Source organism: Lissotriton vulgaris, chromosome 7 (genome assembly GCF_964263255.1).
Source record: "Lissotriton vulgaris chromosome 7, aLisVul1.2, whole genome shotgun sequence".
Taxonomy (NCBI): domain Eukaryota; kingdom Metazoa; phylum Chordata; class Amphibia; order Caudata; family Salamandridae; genus Lissotriton; species Lissotriton vulgaris.
Genome location: NC_141695.1, coordinates 113,183,733 through 113,205,031, shown reverse-complemented (window position 1 = coordinate 113,205,031; position 21,299 = coordinate 113,183,733). Strand labels below are relative to the sequence as shown.

The 21,299-nt window shown below is 45.3% G+C and overlaps 1 protein-coding gene across 1 annotated transcript in view; it reads left to right on the top strand.

The window, feature by feature from the left end:
- Window positions 1-21,299, top strand: part of LOC147700942 (uncharacterized) — an 89,170-nt gene that overhangs the window by 56,001 nt on the left and 11,870 nt on the right. Inside the window, exon 4 of the mRNA XM_086929279.1 lies at window positions 7,862-8,011. Coding sequence (XP_086785405.1) covers window positions 7,862-8,011 — 150 coding nt within the window. The remainder of the gene's footprint in view (window positions 1-7,861; window positions 8,012-21,299) is intronic.

Genomic DNA, 21,299 nt, shown 5'->3' with positions numbered 1-21,299 from the left:
CGCTTCTCCTGCTCCCCCAGGGGCCGCAGCACCACCGCAGTCAGGAGAGCTAGGCAGGCCTTGGAGTAGTGCCTGGTGCCCTGGGCTGAGCGCCGCATGGAGCGCTGCGATACAGGACTCCCCGAGCGCGGGGTACACACAGAACACGCTGTAAACAGCTCTGCTATGAGTCATGGCCCTGAATGTGGGATAGGGGATGTGCACGGCGCCGGGCTGGGCGTCCGCGCCCATGAGGTAAAATGGCCGAGGGAAAGCGCGTGCACATCCCCTGCCCACCTGTAGGAGGGGGATCAGGAAGACTTGCAGTCGGTCCTGAAGGAGGGACCTTTCAACTGATATCCCGCCTGTCCGCCATTTGGGTACTTCGCTGTGCAAGTCCCGTGCGGGGCCTCCAGGCGCAAACTACAAGCAGGCCGTGATACTGTGCACCTGACTGGGCCCTCGGGCCTAATTTCTGATGACTCCGGAGGTGTTTGGCTGCCCCCCTGCGGGGCCTCGGATTTAGTGGACAGCGGTGAAATAACCGGTAGGAGAACGCTCAGGCCTACGAGGCTGCAGCCACCATTTTAGCGCCCGCAGCTGCAGGAGCCCGTGACTGAGCGAGCATCACGGCCAAGCCTACACTCTCCACCTGGGAATCAGCAGCGACTCGGAGTGGGAGATGTGAGGGAAGTGTGGGGGCTGAGAGGCCTTGCGGTCGGACCCTGGGGAGGGAACTCTCTACTGACATCACATTTTGCCACCATTTAAAGGAACTCAGAAGAGCCGGTTCCGGCCAGGGCCCCAGCCAGCGGGAACGGAGACCTGGCGGGGACATCCACAGCTGACTGGGCCCCCGGACCTTGTTGCTGATGGTCCCAGAGGTGCTGGGCTGTCCCTTGGGAGCCCCGGACCTAGCGGGCAGCAGCGGGAGCGGCACTGGCAGGAGAGCGCGACGACACAGCCGCCATTTTGGGGTCTCCCGCCTCCGGCACCCCGGAGGGAACAGACACCGCAAAAAGCTAGCATCCTCTGACCGGGACCTGACGGCAGCACCCAGCAAGACCGACGGCAGCACCCAGCAAGACCTGAGGTGGAGGTACGGGAGCTGAGAGACTCTGCGGCAGCCTGCGGAGGGTCTCCTCGCTGACATCCTGCCGATGTGGTGAGTGGGGGTGGGGGGGCAATGTGCCGATGTGGTGAGTGGGGGGGGCAATGTGCCTGTGTGCCGATGTGGTGAGTGGGGCAATGTACGTGCGTGTGTGCGCACGCGCGCGTCTGCGAACAGCATGCCATCTCTTATCTAACTGAATGCTGTGTTTCACAGCAAGTGTTTCACAGCGTGTGGGGAAATACGAGCATATTGGAAGAAGGTGGTGAGGATCAAACGAAGGAAGCTAAGTTTACTGTCTTGGATTGATTGATTGGTTGGTTTGCCTGCGGGACAGAAGATGTGCACGGCTAGGGGGGCGGGGCCAGGGGGCGCGTCCACGAGGTGTAATCGGCGCTCGTGGCCAGATCTAGGTCGCTTGAAAAGGAACTCGATAACAATAGGTCTAGCGAGACCTAAAAAATTCTACATATCCAAACAGAACTGGTGCTATAAACAACTTATCACAAAACTACAGAAAGATCACAATATAATCGTGAAGCAGGCCGATAAAGGCGGCAATGTGGTCTTGTGGCCCAAGGATATGTATATCAAGGAGGCGGAATCTCATTTCAATGATATTGCATGTTACAGAAGAAGCAACATGCAAACTGTTAAATCTACATGGGTGGATCAATTAACAAAACTACAAGCCTGGAGAAGCACAGGACTCCTTTCACATGAGGAGTTCAGATACCTTAAGAAAGATCATCCAGTTATTCCATCGTTTTATTTACTCCCGAAGATCCACAAGGACCCTGTACAACCCCCTGGCCGACCCATTATCTCGGCAATGGACAGTTCCTTAGAACATGTGACAGTTCTTCAAGGACATGTGAAAACTCTCAACTCGTATGTCAAAGATTCTTTTGATTTCCTCAGCAAGATTGAGCGTTTTGCTTGGGAGGAGGATATGCTTTTAATGACTTTGGATGTTTCGTCCCTTTATACTTCAATACGACATCATGATGGATTGAAAGCCCTGGAACATTACTTGAACAGATGCCCCCCCCATTCAGTGGCACACAATAAGATGCTGGTGGATATGACCAGAATGTGCCTCGAACAGAACTTTTTTATCTTCAATGGCGCAATCTATCATCAAGTAAGAGGTGTGGCGATGGGGGCCTGTTTTTCACCAAGCTATGCGTGTTTACACGTTGGGCTATGGGAGGAACAGGTCCTTGTCGGTCAACACCAAAACATTGTTTCCAACAATATTGTTCTTTACCTGCGTTACATTGATGATATTTTTTTGATTTGGAGGGGGGACATTGAAAATGCCAGGGCTTTTGTTGAGTTAATCAATGTCAACCCGGTTAATCTTAACTTTACATCAAGTATCAGTTCTGTTTCCATTTGCTTTCTGGATGTTGAAGTCTTTGTATCTAATAACACCTTAGGTACCAGACTATATAGGAAACCGAGTGCTGGCAACACAATTTTACACTCTAATAGCCAGCACCCTGCACATCTGATTCGGAGTATTCCCTTTGGGGAAATGCTCCGAATCAGGAGAATCTGCAGTACTGATGCTGAATGTGCGGCTGCACAGGAAGCTTGCAGATTACGTTTCCTTGATAGAGGCTATTCCAACATTAGCCTAGTCAAAGCCATCCAACAATCCAATTCTGTTAGCAGACAGGAGGCCCTTGTCCCTAGGGTGAGAAATATCACTACAAATAGCCAGCCAGGTGGAGAAAATGCAAACAGTTGCCCACGAGTTATTCTAACTTTTAACCGTCGGCATGGGGCATTGAGAAAAATCCTTTATAAAAACTGGAATCTGGTCCAAAGTGATCCAGTAATTGGACACAAACTTAACAGCAAACCAGAAGTCACCTTTCGCAGATCTCCATCCATGGCAAGGGCATTAGTTAGCAACACCCTGGAGCCTATAACCTCCACCACTTGGAGGGCACTCAGGAAGGGCTTTAAGACCTGTCCCCAATGCAAAGCCTGCCGCTTTGGCAGCAACAGGACCCATTTCAAGAGTCCCTTCCGTGAACGCCCCACAGCTATCTCCAAGTGGCTAACCTGCAAATCGGAGTTTGTCATCTATGTGTTGGAGTGTCCGTGTGGCTTACAATACGTAGGCAGTACTAAACTGCCTGCCCACAAACGGATACTCCAACACATACGTGCAATCTCAGGCCACGACCAAAACTATGCAGTGGCTAGGCATTTCCAGGACAAACATCATGGCATACCCGATCAACTCCAGTATTTCTTAATTGACGCAGTTGAGGTTTCAAGAAGGGGAGGTGACCGTGAGGCCAAACTCCGTCTTCTTGAGACCAGATACATACTGGAGCTAGACCCTTATGCCCCCTCTTCCACCCTCCGTTCAGGACTGAACAGCATCGCAGCCTGGATGTTGAACAACAAATTTCAACTGAATGGGGGAAAAACAGAACTTCTGCTGTTTGGACATAATACTACTTTATGGGGCCCCCAACACTGGCCCGCTCAAATGGGCACTCCACCCTCTCCTGTTAAATCAGCTCGCAACTTAGGCGTGATCTTCGACGATCAACTATCCATGAAAAGCCATGTGATCAAAACTTCTTCCATCTGCATCACAATTATCAAATGGCTACGTAAGATCATCTGGATGCTGCCTACGGATACCCAGAAAACTGTTGTCCAGGCTCTAATTACTTCAAGACTGGATTACAGTAACATCCTTCTCCTGGGCGCCAGCAAAGAGGTAACCCGAAAACTTCAAACAGTTCAAAACATGGCAGCACGGTTGCTCTGCAAACTACCCAACACTTCCCCCACCTCTAACTCTCTCTGCCCACTACATTGGCTCCGGATTGAAAATCGCACGAAATTCAAAGCTCTTTGCATCATGCACAAGATAAACAATGGCCTGGCCCCACCATATCTTACTTCCTTGGTCCATCATCACTGTCCCCCCCGCACCTTGCGTTCATCTAATCAACACCTCTTTTCAGTGCCTAGAATCAGAAAAGCCAGAATGGGAGGCCGCTCATTTGCCTGGCTAGCCCCTTCACTTTGGAACTCTCTCCCCCTTCAGTCACGAAAAGGACCTGACTATCTCAAATTCCGCAAACAAGTGAAACATTGGCTCTTCAATATGTAAGCTTTCTTCCCGTTGCCCTCCCCTCTGTCTATGTTGATTTTAGCGCCGGGAAACCTACGGGTAGCTGAGCGCTCTACAAAAATAAATATAATAATAATAATAACACTAAGAATCCTAACGGGTTAAATGATCGGGAAGATCTTTATACATGTATCTGAATGAATTTTCAAATATGCCCTCATATTCCTGTATGTTTTATTACTGTTGTGGTCACTTTGAGTCAAATGAATTTTGTTAAACTGTAGTGATAATGTGGTGCTCTACTTGATTAGATCTTTTTAACAACTTATGAAACGAAAAAGATAAAACTTGTTTTTAAACATGAAATTTTTGCACATATAATGAGCTGTTTTCACTTGCACTTTATTAAAGAAAAAATTTCCATCACCTACCTTGCACTTTATAAGACTCAGCAGACTTTTGTGGCAGGCCCACTTGGGCTTTATTCAAAATAATCGTTATTGCATTTAACCGAGGACAATGATGTATATTTATTTTTCAATTGCACTAGCAGCATGTTATTTGAGTATGTTTACAAGGGCCATCCTACAAAGCACAATAACGTGGTAATACAATATCTATCAATAATGTTTTATGTTGATAAGCACATAGACACATTTATTTGTCATGTATTATTACAAGATTGAAAAGTTTGTTGATATTGTTTCTACATGATATGTTACCAGTATTGTACATTTATAATTCCTTAAACAGTTATTGGTTCAAGGATAGCTTTGTTCTTTCGTTGGTCCTAAAAACATGTGGTATTTTGCCATTTTCACGTTTTTATAACGCTGCTTACTTGCACTCTAGTATGTTTTCTATGTCCTTCGTTAATTACTATGCACTGTCACTTTAAAAGCTTTGCTCCTTGACGAGCAGTTTGTCATGTGATCAAGCCTTCTCTAAGGCGAAACGCGTCATGGCGGCAGCGCTGGCTTTAACTAAATAAACTCTGTTGCACCAGCACTTTTTGGGTCGACTCCTCGTCATTGTTGGATCCTGCAGAGAACTTCTGTTGAATTGGTGACGATTAACGCAATATATATATATATATATATGCATACAATTCCTCTCCCACTTCGGAAAGAAGGTGAGTCGAACACGCCACACAAATGAATCAATCACTTTAATCCGAGCAGTAACAAAGGGCAATTCTGACGCGTTTCACTTGGCTTCAAGCTTTTTCAAAGGTCAGCCCCGGCAAAGGAAGGCAGCACATAAGTTTCTGTGATTGTTTTATAAGAAATACCGGCCCTCTAGTGGACACCTCATCTTAGGTTTGTAGCGCAGCATGCTGGTTTTTGTAGTATCACAGCCCTCCAGTCCATGAATGCCGATAATTTTTTAAAAGCTGTCTCGCTGGGACAAAGGTTCCCAGGTGTGTAGCTCCTCACTTGCAGCCCATATTTTGCGAGTTTGCTGAGGAAACATACCAAACTCCAGTGTTTGGCGGCACCGTTTCCCCCAAGTTCGTTTTACCGAGTCATCATGGTGGGTCCGTGGTGGGGAAACCTGGCGCTCTGGCTGTCGGTTGTATATATATATATATATACATTTTTTTAATTTAATTAAAACATGTATTCTTTTAAATTGCATTATTTATATTATTTTTATTTATTATTTTATTTTATTACCCTTTACACCCTAAAAACGAATCCTACCCTGCTCCCTTTAAATACCCCTGCACCCCATAATCATAACCCACCCTTACTCCTTAAAATACCCCAACACCCTTAAACACTAACCCATCTTAACCCTATAAATATACCCTGTACCCCAAAATCCAAACCTATCCCTAAACTCTAAAAAATACCCCTGTACCCCAAACCCAAACCTAGCCCTGAAACCTAAAAATACCCCTGTACCCCAAAACTCAAACCTTGCCCTGAACCCTAAAAATACCCCTGTACCCCAAAACCCAAACCTACCCCAAACTCTAAAATACCCCTGTACCCCAAAACCCAAACCTAGCACTGAACCCTTAAAATACTCCTGTACCACAAAACCCAAGCCTACCCCTGAACCCTAAAAAGACCCCTGTACCCCAAAACCCAAACCTAGCCCTGAACCCTAAAAATAACCCTGTACCCCAACACCCCAACCCACCCCTGATCCCTAAAATACCCCTATACCCCAAAACCCAAACCTAGCCCTGAACCCTACAAATACCCCTGTACCCCAAAACCCAAACCTAGCCTGGAACCCTTAAAATACCCCTGTACCCCAAAACCCAAACCAACCCCTGAACCCTAAAAATACCCCTATACCCCAAAACCCAAACCTAGCCCTGAACCCTAAAATGCCCCTGTACCCAAAAACCCAAACCTAGCCCTGAACCCTAAAAATACTCCTGTACCCCAAAACCCAAACCTAGCCCTGAACCCTTAAAATACCCCTGTACCCCAAAACCCAAACCTACCACTGAACCCTAAAAATACCTCTATACCCCAAAACCCAAACCTAGCCCTGAACCCTAAAAATACCCCTGTAGCCGAAAACCCATACCTATCCATAAACCCTAAAACTACCCCTGTACCCCATAACCCAAAACTATATCTGAACCCTTAAAATACCCAAACACCCCAAAACATATACCTCAGTACCCCAAAACATATACCACTATAGCCATACTTACCTTATCCAAACATAAAAAAACATGCTTTTACCATTCATGCATTTACAACGAATTTCGTTGTAAATGTATCCGTGGTAAAAGCATATAAAATGTAATGCCATGCGTTATAATGGCATTGCAGAGTCATGGTACTTTCGTAATAAAAGTATGCAAAGTGATGGTATGCAGAAAGAAAGTTGCGGAATAATGGGTGTTTACCCTCCCCCGGTAAGTACATTGGTGGCACGGCGGTCCACATCTCCAGCAACATACTCATATTTTTTCACCACCCATTTGAAAAATGCACAGGTCTCTCTCATTAATGGCCAGCACCGACATATACTTTTAGACACACCTCCCGCCACAAGTTCTAGAATTGCGAACTTTAGAGCTGGTGAGCTACGTTCGAATCTCGGCATCAGCTCAACATCCTGTGATTCCAGGCAAATCGCTTTGTCTCCCCTTGCCTACCACAAATGAATGTGTTCTTCTGTAATGTAAATTGAGCTCATGCCATGTTGTCGAGTTTGCGCTATATAATATTGCAAGGAAAAATAAAGTAGGGAAACTCGAGTTCACACACTACTGAACGCGCACTCTTAAGTGCATCAGCAGTGCACTGTGAATCGGACCGTTTCACAGGCCTGTCACAGATAAGAAATGCTATCAAAACGAAATCCTACAAAACAATATACTACTGGCCGGCAGCAATTCATACCCGGACAACGTCGGGACGGGCTGCTAGTAGAATATAAAGTGGAGAAAGAGACGGAGTTCAGCAAGTTGGGGAGGGGTTTTCCCACAGACTTTGCTTGCTCTCTGTGAGCACTCTTATCATACTATTGGGTAGGTGGTGGGTTTGGGTCAGGCTTAATAGGTTTTATTGAAGCCCAGACTTGTCTCCCATTTCCCACACTAAAGGTATGATCCTCTGTCTAATCCTTCTTTTCCTCAGTGGTCATGGAAGCAGCCTTTCACTTTGCATTTGTTCCACATTTTTTTGCAGTGACTGATGTCGACGAGACCCCCAATGGATATACATGTGACGCTTGCTTCAATGGTGAGATCTCGGTCCTCTGCAATCCGACTCGTACAATCCCGTGCATCGGGGAAGAGGACACCTGCGGCAGCTTCAATGGATCTGCATCCAGACCAGGTAACTAATGCATACACTGGATTTTGTACAGGTATAATCAGCCAGGTGTGAGAAGAGTGAGCCCCACTGCAGTGCTCAGAACCTCCATGAAACAAGGCTATGAAGTACTGATCAGGCATGACACCATCAGGAGTGAGAGACAAGATCAAAATTGGAAATACATCATACTATGAACAATATTGAGCTCACTGTAAACTGTATTGTACTAGCACTACAGACCACTGAATGCAAACACATGCTTCCTTATTCCCCGTACCTAAGATAAGAAACACATAATCACTAGTAACACAGCTGCAACAGGGCTCACCGGCCACATTCTGCCGTGTGCTCCGACTGCAATGACTAAGCCTGGTGGAGCACATATGGGGTTCTGGTGCAAATGATGTTTCTTATGAAGCAGAGTAAGAATTGCAGGGATTGAGGAGTCTCAAAGAAAATGATGGGCAGTATTCAAAGATGATGGCGACACAGCTAGATCTGTGCCTGGCGAGCATGAAGACACCACAAAGCGACTAGAGTTACTGATACGATGCACTGGTTGCAGGCCTACTTTGAGTGGCAGTGTGTACAGCAGACTCACTAAAAGTGGTAAACCAGCAGACCCAAGAATTCCCTGCTGATGAAGTTGAAATGGGAAACCTCCCACTATGCTCACTACAGTCTAAGGGAAGTCAGGCCTCCCCAGATCCCAATAGGAGTCAAGACATGCAGCTTGAGGAAGGCCTCCCTCCAGGACTATATGGGAGCAGCTCAGCTCCTCCATCAGTGTGCAGGAACAGAGAGCGGGCATTTGGCTGCAAATCACTATGCCCTCTAAGCTGCCGATTGACTGCAAGCAACGATGGTCGGTGCCGGGCAAGGTTAGATTCTCTGCACAGTGAAGATGGTATCTATCTTAATGAGCTCCCACACTTTGGGTGGTGTGTAGGGTGTGTTGGAGTCAAATGGAATGAGATTCATGGAGCACACTAAGCCAGAAGGCGTCAAAGCTCTAAAACAAGGATGAAAAAGAACTGTGAAGATCAGAGAGCTAAAATCACAGAAGGTACAATTGCTTGTGAAACACCAAAAAGGAGTCCAACCTCACAATGTGTGCTGGCATGGTGTTTCATAGTTTAGAGAAGGACCAGCCACTCCACCTGCCTTTACAGAATCTAGCAATGGTCATCTTCCTAAGAGAAGATGATCTAAGCTGTCTTTTAGAGGTACACCAGTGGACTGCTGTTTTCAGGGCCACAGGCCGTTGATGGTGGAGAACCAAATGGATCATGCAGAGCGCTTTATAGATCACATGCTTCCTAACTGGCAGCCAATGAGGTAGCGCATGCCTTCCCTAAATGAAAGGTATTTAGGTACATTCAGTACCAAACGGGCTGCCGCAATCTGAATGACCTGCAGTCTCTTAAGCAAGGATTATTGATGTTCAGGTATAAAGCATTGAAGTAGTCTAAGCACTAAATAATTGAGGCAATAACCATTGCTACTCTGAGTTCAGCAGGAATAAGTGGAAAGATCTTTTTCAGGACTTTAATAATGAAAAAACAGGAACTCACAGTCCTACTGACAAGGGAGTCAAAAGTAAGAGTGTTACGAGAAATACCCCCAAAAATGTTAGCAGAAACAACTTGTGAGGGTAAAGAACCACGGGTTAGTGGCCACCAGAGTTCTGACCACCCCGTCAGACCCATTTCCGCACCACATCTTCAACAAAGCCAGCAGCTCCATCGCACCCCACCTGCGCAATGTCATCAATCTCTCCTTCGAGACCGCGACCTTCCCAGAGAACTGGAAACACGCCGAGATCAACACCCTTCTCAAAAAACCCAAAGCGGACCCGAGAGACCTCAAGAACTTCCGGACCATCTCCCTGCTTCCGTCCCCAGCCAAGGTCATCGAGAAGAATGTCAACAGACAGCTAACCCTATACCTCGAAGAAAACACCATCCTGGACCCATCCCAGTCAGGGTTCCGCAGCGACCTCAGCACCGAGACTGCCCTCATCGCCGCCACCGACGACATCAGGACCCTGCTAGACAATGGTGAGACCGCGGCCCTCATGCTCTTGATCCTCTTCGACACCGTCTGCCACCGCACACTACGCACACGCCTCCATGACGCAGGGATCCGAGACAAGGCCCTGGAATGGACCACCACCTTCCTCTCCGGCAAAACCCAGAGCGTCCGCCTCCCCCCATTCCGATCGAAAGCCTCCAAGATCATCTGCGGCGTACCCCAGGGATCATCCCTCAGCCCGACACTGTTCAACATCTACATGGCCACGCTCACACAAGTCGCCGGACAGCGCAACCTCAACATAATCTCCTACGCCGACGACACTTAACTGATCCTCTCCCTCACTAAGGACACCCTCAATGCCAAAGCCAACCTCCACGAAGGAATGAAGGCCGTCACCGACTGGATGAAGATCAGCTGACTGAAGCTGAACTCAGACAAGACGGAGGTCCTCATCCTCGGCTCCGACCCTTCAGCCTGGGATGACTACTGGTGGCCTACTGCACTGGGAGCAGCCCCGACACACACCGACCACGCACGCAACCTGGGAGTCAACGTCGACTCAATACTCTCCATGACCAAGCAAGTCCACACAGTCTCCTCCTCCTTCTTCAACACCCTCTGAATGCTTCGCAAGATCTACAGGTGGATCCCGGTAGATACAAGAAGGACAGTCACCCAGGCCCTCGTCGACTATGGAAATGCCCTCTACGCGGGAGCCCCGGCCAAGCTCATCAAACGATTGCAACACATTCAAAACGCGTCTGCATGCCTGATCCTCGACGTACCATGCCACAGCCACATCAGACCCCACCTGAGAAACCTGCACTGGCTCCCCGTCAACAAGAGCATTTCCTTCAAGCTCCTCATCCACGCACACAAGACAGTCCACAAGACCGGCCGAGCCTACCTCAACAGATGATTCCTCTTCTACATTCCCAACCGCCAGCTCTGTTCCACCGACCTCACCCTCACCACCGTCCCTCGCATCCGAAAAACAACCACCGACGGCAGATCCTCCTCCCACCTCGCCACCAAGACCCGGAACACCCTCCCACTGAGCCTACGACAGACCCAAGACCTGCTGACCTTCAGGAGGCTACTCAATACCTGGCTGTTCGACCAGTAGCGCCCACCCCCTTTTTTCCCCCAGCACCTCGAGACCCTCACGGGTAAGTAGTGCGCTCTACAAATTCTTGATTGATTGATTGATTGATTGATTGAGTGCTGTGCCCCAAAAACCAAGATCTCCATCTTTTCGGAATTCAATTAGAATCAGTTACCCTTCATCCAGGTGCTAGTGCCATTCTTACAGAGTTTGAATTTGTCTGTTACCAGTAGCATATCATCTGATATGGAAATGACAAATTGGGTGTCATCCAAGTAGGACAACACCTGAAAGCTGAGCAAACACACCAATTCAGCGAAGGGGCGACATATAGGTTGAATAGAGTGGGGCTGAGGGAGGATCCCTGGGGACCCCACAAGGTGAGCTGGAACGCCTCTTCTCTGAAATTATTGCAGTTGACTATTTGGGTGCTATTAGTCAGAACGGAACCCAAGAGGTCCAGAGCAGGATCCCTCAGCCTTGCTTGATGTCATCTTTGAACCCAGTGGTATGGGGACATCGTTTCAAATGCCACTGACAGATGAAGCATTACCAAGATAGCCGCGCCTCCTAGATCTACTTGGCAACAAATGGAATCTGCAGCCGCAACCAGCGCCGACTCATTGCTGTGACCACTTTAGAACCCATTGTGTGAAGGATCCGGGAGGTCCTGGACAGGAATTAACTCAGCTAACTCCTGGGTGATATATTTCTCAAGGATTTTTGCCAGTGCGGGCAGAAGAGAGATTCAGCAACGGTTTTTTAGGTGCTCTGGGTCTCCATTATTTTTTTTTTAAGGAGAATGACTTCTCCCTCCTTCCAAAGTCGGGGATACACACCCACTGTTAGTATCTGATTGAAAACCTTTACCTAAAAGGTGACTATCGGATTGGGCAGTAGTTGTAAAACTCCAGGAGGACAGGGGTCATCAGGTGAGCCTGATTTCATGCTCATGAGATATTTTTTTACTTTCATGGGGGAGATTGGAAGGAATGAAACCATGCCTGCAGAGGAGTGCCGGTCGGCAGGGTCGTCCGCATTGAACGTAGAGGTAAGCTGATCACCAATGACGCTGAAGTCGGACTAGATCTTGACGATCTTGTCCCTTAAGTAGACTGCATCATTGTTTCAGAAACTTTGTGAGCTCACTAAGGACTGCTGGACCGGAGGAGTAGAGAGCTCTTTCTTAAAAAGTTTGTTAGGGGTGTTGCTGACAGACCTTATTCTGTTTATGTAGTGAGTGGATTTGGAAACCACATTGGCTCGCTGATACACATTTATCAGTTCTTTATGCTTATCTTTCTCCTCTGGAGTAGAATTTGACCTCCATTTCCGTTCTTGCCTCCTCCACTGCCATCGGAGTTATTTCAGTTCATCTGAAAACCAGGGGGCAGACAATTCAGCTCTACTGCAGATCTTAGATTTAATCGGAGCAACCAAGTCGATTGCAGCCATCACCTAAAAATTAAAGTCTTCTACAGTGGGTTCCCGTGAACAATTATTTTTCGCAAGGACCTCTGTTAGAACCGGCTGTCTCTAATTGACAGAGGTATACATTTCTGACAAGTAGGGACACACCTTTTCTAGTCAGGGCAAGGGGAATCACACCCTTTGATAACCCCTGCTCACCCCCTTGGTAGCTTGGCAGAGCAGACAGGCTTATCTCAGAGGCTGTGTGTTAAGCATTTATGACCACATACAGTAACAAGGTGAATACACTACAAATGGACACGACACATTAGTATTATAAAAATAAGTATTTTTATATAAGGTTTAGCACAAGACCAAATAACGACAAAAATGTACACAATCTTAATAAATACTCTGGGAAGGGGAAAATAGTTCAAAGGTAATTTCTTCTTTAGCACAATGTCTTTAGTATCAAAGCAAATCTTCTTCTTGGAAACACAGTTCTTAGCAACAGGGTAACTCACACGGGAGCTACACGACGTCGAGGCAAAGTTAATCCAAAGGTTCGGCGTTGACCGCGAGGAGCGCTACGTCGAGCCCGGAGTCACACGGACCCCCAACAACACAGTACCTTTGGATAATGAAGCACACAATGATCAGCGGCGTCGAGCAATCCGGTGCCGCGTCTTCGGTGTCGATCAGGCCTCAGCAGGCGTCGTTGTCGATGGTGCGGTTGCAAAGAGTGAGCAGCGCTCACGGCGTCGAGAGGGCACACAGTTGATGCGATCAGCAGCGGTGCAGACACGAGGTCCCTTGGAGCTGGAGCCAAACTCACTACTCACTGGCGTTGCTGCTGGCGTCGATCGGGCCCGGCGGCCGACGTCGAGGAAGCGGGACACTTGAGCCGTCACTCACGGTGTCGAGCTGGATTCGGCGACGTCCGTCGGCGTCGAGATGGCTGGCTCTTTCAGAGGTGCTGGATTCACAGGTTCCAGCAAATAGCACTTTAAGCAGATGAAGTCCTTTAGCCCTGTGACTTCAGCAGGAGACTGGCACTCTTCCAGTCCTTGGAGATTTTCTTAGCAAGCGTGAGAGTACATACACAGTTCCTCTCTCCTGGTTCCTTGGCAAAAATAAAGAAGCACTGCAGGATTCCCCCCAGCAAACAGCACACTGGCAGAAGGGGTAGGCAAGTCCTTAGATCAGCAGGCCTCTTGTCCTTGGTTACAGGGTTCCTTGTCAGAAGTGATCTAAACTCTTGGTTAGGGGTCCTTCTCTTATACCCCTTTTTGGCTTTGATCCCTTTGTCCATGCAGGGGAATTTCCCAACATCCTGGGTCTGTTGTGGGTGGAGCCAGGCAGGAACACCTGGCCTATTCACTGAGCAGGGCTGGGTCCTCAGACGCCCAGCAGGATGTGGAGCCAGCATTGTCACTTGCAGGAGCAGAGCTATCGGCCTCCTGGCAGGAGGTGGGGCTAGGATCGTCCATGGCAGGCACAGAGCCATCAGTCGCTTGGCAGGAGGTGGAGCCAGCATTGTACCAGGCAGGGCAGGCTATCAGCAACTACTCTCCCCCTACTCTCAACGCAAATGTCCCACTCATCCCACACTGACTCATCCAGACCTGTGGAGCCACCCAGCTCCTGTCACACACACGCAAGACCAGCAGAAACCAGATATGGTTAGACAAGAAAATAGGCACTTTCTAAAAGTGCTATTTTCAAACCCAGAGTCCAAAAACCATCCACACCAACGGATGCGTAATTAAACCCCGAGTTCAGGGATACCAAACTCGACATTGCACCATGCTCCCCGAGCCAGCTAGGATCATAGTATTAATAATCCCGGCGGCCCATTCTAACTAATGGAGAGCAGGCTACCTCGCAATAGTGAAGAACGAAGATGGCGGTAATTCACTATTTAGGACATGCCAACTTGGTCAGGCGTGTCCTACCTTATACTTACAATGCACCCTGCCCGTGGGCCTACCATAGAGGTGACTAACATGAAGTCAAGGGAAGGTTTGAGGGGCTGGCAAGTAGGTATACTTGCGCAGCCTGCGTGACAGCACTAGGCTGCACGTGGGTCTCGCAATGACCGACCCGTAGACATTCTTTTACGAGGCCGCTCCTGTGGGTGGCACAACCCGTGCTGCAAGCCCACGAGCGGCATTTGTATTTACAAGCCCCGGCACTCCGGGTGCACTAGACTAGGGACTGACAGTAAACCAAAATAAGCCAAACATGGATACAATAGATACATCAATTTAACATAGGGAGCACTTGCGCTGTGGCACTGATCAGCAGTGGCACAGCGCCCAAAGCATATACCAGCAAAACGTCGAAAAACAGTGGAGGCAAACAGAAAAAATGGAGGAGAGACTCAAGCCAATGATGTCAGGTCTAACAACCTAATTGCTGATTCCACAACATTGGAGGACATTTTTACTCCAAATTCTGAATAATATTGGTTTACACTGCACATATTTTCCCCCTTCTGCATTATAATTTTAAAAGTCACCACTCAGTGATCAACCCGACTTAAAAGGAGAATATCGCCCACAATCAAGGCTGAGTGCTTAGTGATAATCTCATCCAACATATGGCCACCTGGGTTGGGGATTTGACCAATTGGGTGAATCCGAAATTGATTATAAGTTCGAGAAAGTAAACCAAATCATTACACCTCTTCTCTTCCAAGTGGAAGTTAAAATCAACCAATATTGTAAAGTTGGGATTTGCAATGTAGGGTTCCAACACATGGCCCCAGGCCTCTATATTCTGAGTCTGAGAGCCAGGGGGGGTGTGGGGGGGATTAAACAAGGAGCCCAGACAGAGTATTTTTACTATTAACTTATAGTCTGAACCACACCACCTCACAGGTGTCTTGCAGCCCCGAGCTCATGGACTCTACGGTACAGTTAATCTAACTTCTAATTATAATGGCCAGTCCCCCACCTCTGTGAAGGGCCCTGTGAAACCTGGCATTTTTATAACCTGGGGGTGGGAGGCTGCCACCAGATCAGCTCCTGAGTTCTCATTTGCTAAGTTTCAGCAATAAACAGACATTCTAGGTCCAGCGATTGGATCAACTCACACACATCCAAACTATATTTAACAAAGGAACATCATTAACCACAGCACATTAAATCTGCTCCTTGGCATCATCGTCCCTTTCATTGACCTCACACCCTTCCTTGCTAGTAGGTAGAAGCACTCCCTGATCCATGGTTACCACGGTGTGCCAGTTATAGGAAGCACTGAAATCACAGAAAGGCGTCAAGGGAGGTTTTTTTAAAAAATATTTGCGATAAACCTGAGACCACTGGTTCTGAGGTTTTTGAGCAGGTATTCTGCTTCATTTTTACAATTCAAAAAGAAATTCATAAATCAATTGGACATGTATTTTAAAAGGAAACACCACATTAGTGAATCACACAATTGCAACACATTTGTATGCGTGATTTAGAACCACTTATTTTGTGAGACAATATATACAACACATACATAATGCCAAACGTTATTTGTGATGAAAATGTATGCAACAAACCAATGATCACAAGACAAACATCCTTCAGGCTGGCACACATAATTTCTCGATGTTTGTCTTGTGATCTTTGGTTTGTTGTATACATTTTTGTCACCAAACTAAGCAGAATAAATGCTCAAAAACCTCAGAACTAGTGGACTCAGGTTGATCGCAAATATATTTTTTTAAAACCTCCCTTGACACCTTTCTGTGATTTCAATATTTGGGTGGTCCAGTCTGAGGAGTACAGGACCCAAGCCTTCCTTGTTTTCACTAGTTATGGTAAGCACAGCAGTGTGCTAATGTATTAGCTAGGTTTAGAATGCCATAATCCTTCCTCCTATTTGTAGGACGCCAGTTCAATAATTCAGTCAGAGAGTACTGGGTATCCTTACCCTCCTTAAAAATAGTGCCCATAAGAGTAGCATTTCTGGCCCCTGGTGCTGTCCAGGAGCAGACGGGCTTGTCTTTGGCTCTTTATGCGCGTGCCAGCAACGCGTCCGCGCAACGCCTCATTTTTAAGTGCAGTTGGGCACATAGCAGAGTCAGAACTAGAACGCTGACCTGCTCCACTGTAATGTGCAAGTCAGGAATATCTCGTTTGAAATATCGAGATACTAGAATATCGTTTCGAAAATATTGAGCCCCAAAACTTCGAGGAGGTAAGTATAAACAGGTAAGTATAGATTTACGATTCTTACTTCCACGTATACATACCTTATAGGTATATACATTTTCATGGTACATCGCTATGGAGTAAAGTATTGTAAAGCTACACTTACCATTATATACCAATCTCCTTGATATGTTGACAACGATATTCTCGTATTTAATATTCCACACTCAGCATGCCATACCTCCAACCATTATATTGTACTGTGTTGCCATTTAATGTGGTGCCTTTTACCCCTTGTGGGGCCTAATATTTAAATGTAGCATTTACCTGCTGTCAAGCCAATTCCTACTCTACTTTCCATAGCCATGATTCTCTATGGAGAGGTCTTTGTTGGGTCTGAACTTTTGCAGACCCCGGCATTGGGAAGGGCTTCAATCTAGCTTGGGAGATATCTTAGTGCGCGGCCAGATTGCATCTTCCAAAGACTGAGAGCAGAATTGGGCCGACGCTTTGCCAATCCCTCTCAAATATATGGATTGATTCCAGGGCACCTCTTGACCTTGTCCATGTATCAAATAACTGTCTTGTCTACATTTAGGGGCAGCTGCATAGTGCTCCATGGGTGGCCAGGATGGGGCTTGAACTGTGAGTCAAGGCAGAGTGTGGAAGACCTGTTGGGGGGGAGGGGGGGGTGCAGGACATCTCGAAGTGAGTGCACGGCTGTTCCAAAATAGCTCCTTCTAGTTTTCCACACTGATGTATACTAAGCAATGGCCTTTAATTTACTGGACTATAAGGCACTGTCATGGAGTCTGGGTTTACACACACATCCTTATCCACAATTATTTTTAGGAAGTAACATTGTATTGCTTCATTCCAGTTAGAATGTGATTAAAGCCTGGAGCACTGCCCTTAGTTCTGTTGAGGACAAAGATTGCGATGCAGGACATCTTTGGATAAAATTCCCTAAGCCCACGCACAATAACCTCAGGTTCTGTCGTAGGGAACAGAAGTCTAGTCACCACCACCATCTCTTCACTTTTATTCGCTATCTCTTGCAGAGCACTCTCCATTGTCACAAATAGTCTTCTTCAAGGTACTTCTTTTTGGTGTTCCATAATCAGCGCAACTGGATATGTACCTTCTCAGGCAGGTGTTTCATGTGTCTTTCTTCTTGTCTGTTTTTTCTCTTCTGCTACAGAGAGAAGGAAGTCCTGTCTCTTCCCACTGCTCATGATCCTGCTTTGCTTCCCGTCCCTTCTTATTATACTTTAGGGTCCCACTCTTTTCCTTCTGCTGGACTCTGATTGGCCCAGGTTATAATCTATTATTCTTCTCCCTTTCCTATTGGCTTGTCACAAAGTTTTACTGGTGGCTGCCTGTTTTCAAGTCCCTCCTGCTCCTTCCTGCCTTTTGTTGGCGTTTGGTGTCTTGATCTTCCCCAGGTTTCTTTTCAGCAAATATGTCAGTTCACCTGCTTTCTGCATGTATCTTTTGTTTGGGTAAGAACATGACTGCACTGTTATTCTTTTGATTGAGCAAAAGTAGTCTGTCACTTACTTTTTTACCTGCTACTTTTGTATGCACAGCCATGCTGCTCTCCCTGTGTGGAGTTTCTGTCTCATTCACTGTTGCTGCCTGTAGTTAAGAGTGGGTCTGTCTCTGTGGTTTTCCCCATCTTCAAACCACATCTTTTTATGTCTGGACATATGCGCATGACATTGTCGTCCCACCCTGGCCATTCACAGCGGTATGAAAAAAGCTGTGTCCAATGGCAAATACCTTTTGTCTTTTAAAAAATCTGCAAAACTGGTGTATTTTGCTATTTTGGCAGAAGCATCTAAAAGGAAAAGATGTATGCCTCGTTGAACTAAGAAATTAGGTGCAGAAAAGGGTCTAGTGAGAACAAAACAAAAGAAAACAAATGGGCCATGAACAAAAATGGGTGTAAGTAACAAAGAAAATAAATGTTGGGGGTGACCGTGGAAAAGGGGAACTCCCACAACAGAAAAGGCACTGAGATTGGGGAAACGAAAGTCCCTGTCCTACATTCCCACAAAAACATTTCTACCTCACAAATGCATTTTGGTGCTGCTCTCCAACCATTCACAATTATGCCACCAGCTCAGAATCAATCACCCATGCCTGTTTTCTCATGCCCTTTCCCTTGCACACATACCCATCATCAAATCCAGTGGGAAGAGCGCCAACACTTGTCAAACTGAAACAGTTTCTGGATTAATTTTAAGATATGTTTTAATTTGCTTTCACCTGGTGGAAAGAGATCCATTGAAGAGATTAACCTGTGATTTTCATTCATTTTTATGTGCTACCATTAAAGGTTTTATCATCCGCAGTATAAGAGACGGCTGAGAGTTTTAATGGAGCATGTACAACTGCTATCATTTAGGTGATCCTGGTAGTGGATTTAAAGGCATCTTCAGTGTTGTCACTCAGCTGCCATTAGTTTCCTCAGGTTTAATTTATTCTATCAATGCTTGTGTTTATTTAGTGGAGATAACCTACTGTTATTGAAAGACGTCAGCATAGCTGAGGGTACTCCACTAAATCTCAACCTGGCATAATGGGAAATGTTGGTTTTAAGACCAAGTTCATAAAGCTGCTCCTGTGGGAAGCCAGTCTTTGTCCATCTTCCAATGAATACAAGGCTACATCCACCTACAATGAGTGTTGAGTGTTTCATGTGCGAAGTGCACTAATCAATATCAGTAGAAGGGCCAATACAATGCAATACAGAATAGTTGTTTTATGGTTAATTTCTGTTGTAAGAGACGATGGATGTCAGGCCTGCTTGATTGTCTGCCTGCTCGTTTGTATTACCTTCTTCCTAACTATAGTAAAGAAAAGGCAACATTCAAATCACACCTGTGCTTAAGGGATGGGCCAATGGCTTTCAGGACTACCCAGACTGGTCTTCCAATGACAAGTTTCTTCATTCTTCTTCATTCAAAGTCACACCAATTTATAAGTACATTCCAGCAACTTTGGCAACTTAATGAATTCATAACTAGAGTTTTCTTTGGATAGTAAACACAGTTTATTCTCTTCTGTCATGGAGCTCCCACACTCCCATTGACTGCTGTGAATGCTTTAGAGATGCAAAATGGGATCTACTGTGCTTTAAGAAAATGCCCCATGTTTAAATAAACAAAGGGTGTTTCTTAAAAAAAAGAAAGTCCAGTCATATTGCCGTGAAATTTAACACTTTTATAGCAGTAAACCTGAGATTAAAATTGTATTTAGACAGAATATCGAGGACACAAATATCGTGAAGGTAAGTTTCCAATAGGTAAGCAACGTTTTACTATATATAACTCCATATATATGTACTGTGACTATATATATATATATATATATATTTTTTTTTTAAATACCATGCACTCTGCCCTTTGGGCATCTAGGGACTACCTTAGGGGTAACTCACAATGTTTGATCTGGCAATACAGTGCTATATATATATATATATAGGGACTACCTTAGGGGTAACTTACAATGTCAGATCTGGCAATACAGTGCTATATATATATATATATATATATATAGCATATATATATATATATATATATATATATATATATATATATATATATATATATATATATATATATATATATATATATATATATATCTGGATATATATCTGGATATCTCCGAACCTCTCTGTAGTGCCCAGCCGGAACACAACCAAAGGACGAAATACAGACTCCAAAATATTGTGGAAAATGCAGGTCTTTATTTCAGGATGTCAGACGCGTTTCGAATACCCTTGTATTCTTTCTCAATTAACAAACAAAATAGTCCACTTTCAGTTTTTATATTGTTTTTTGTGTGATGCTTTCACCTCCCCTCTGTGATTAGTGGAAATAGAGGAAATACTAAACCAGAATGCATGCTGGGACTTGTAGTTGTAAATAAAAGCCTCATTAGTTAACTGGCATTTTAAGTTTGCATAACATTACCGCATGAATGCAGTTTTGTAAATAATAGCGTAATGCAAAATTGTCATGACATTGTTTTAAAATCACGTTTTGTTTTGAATGGGTTGCCAATTTCATTATATATTTTCTCAATGAATATAAATAAATAAATAAATATATACATTGATAAAATATGCTATACAAAAATATATTGTTAAAATATATATCCATCATTCTCCTTATAGTAAAAAAAATGACAAATAAATACATATTTCATATATACAGAATACAATATAAAAATAGAAATAAGCTATTTAAAATATTGACACTCTTCAATTTTATACATGGAAATCATGGAATGAATTCCAAAACCCACGTTTTGGCTAACTCTATTGACCAAAATTGGTCAAATATCAAAAAAACGTGCAACACTACGCAATGTGCAAAAATACAAACTAAGTGCAAGCTATGCATTGTTTTGTAGCAGCATAAAGGTATTTCCTTGAATAAAGTGCAAAAATAGTGATGTGATGATTACTAAACTTCACTGTATTTGTGCTTCTTACTAAACAAGGTCTTGACATTTTCAAGATAAGTGTTTTAAAACTTATAAGCAAAAAATAAATTATGCTTATAATGTGAAAGACTAAAAACAATATTGAGACAAAAATAGC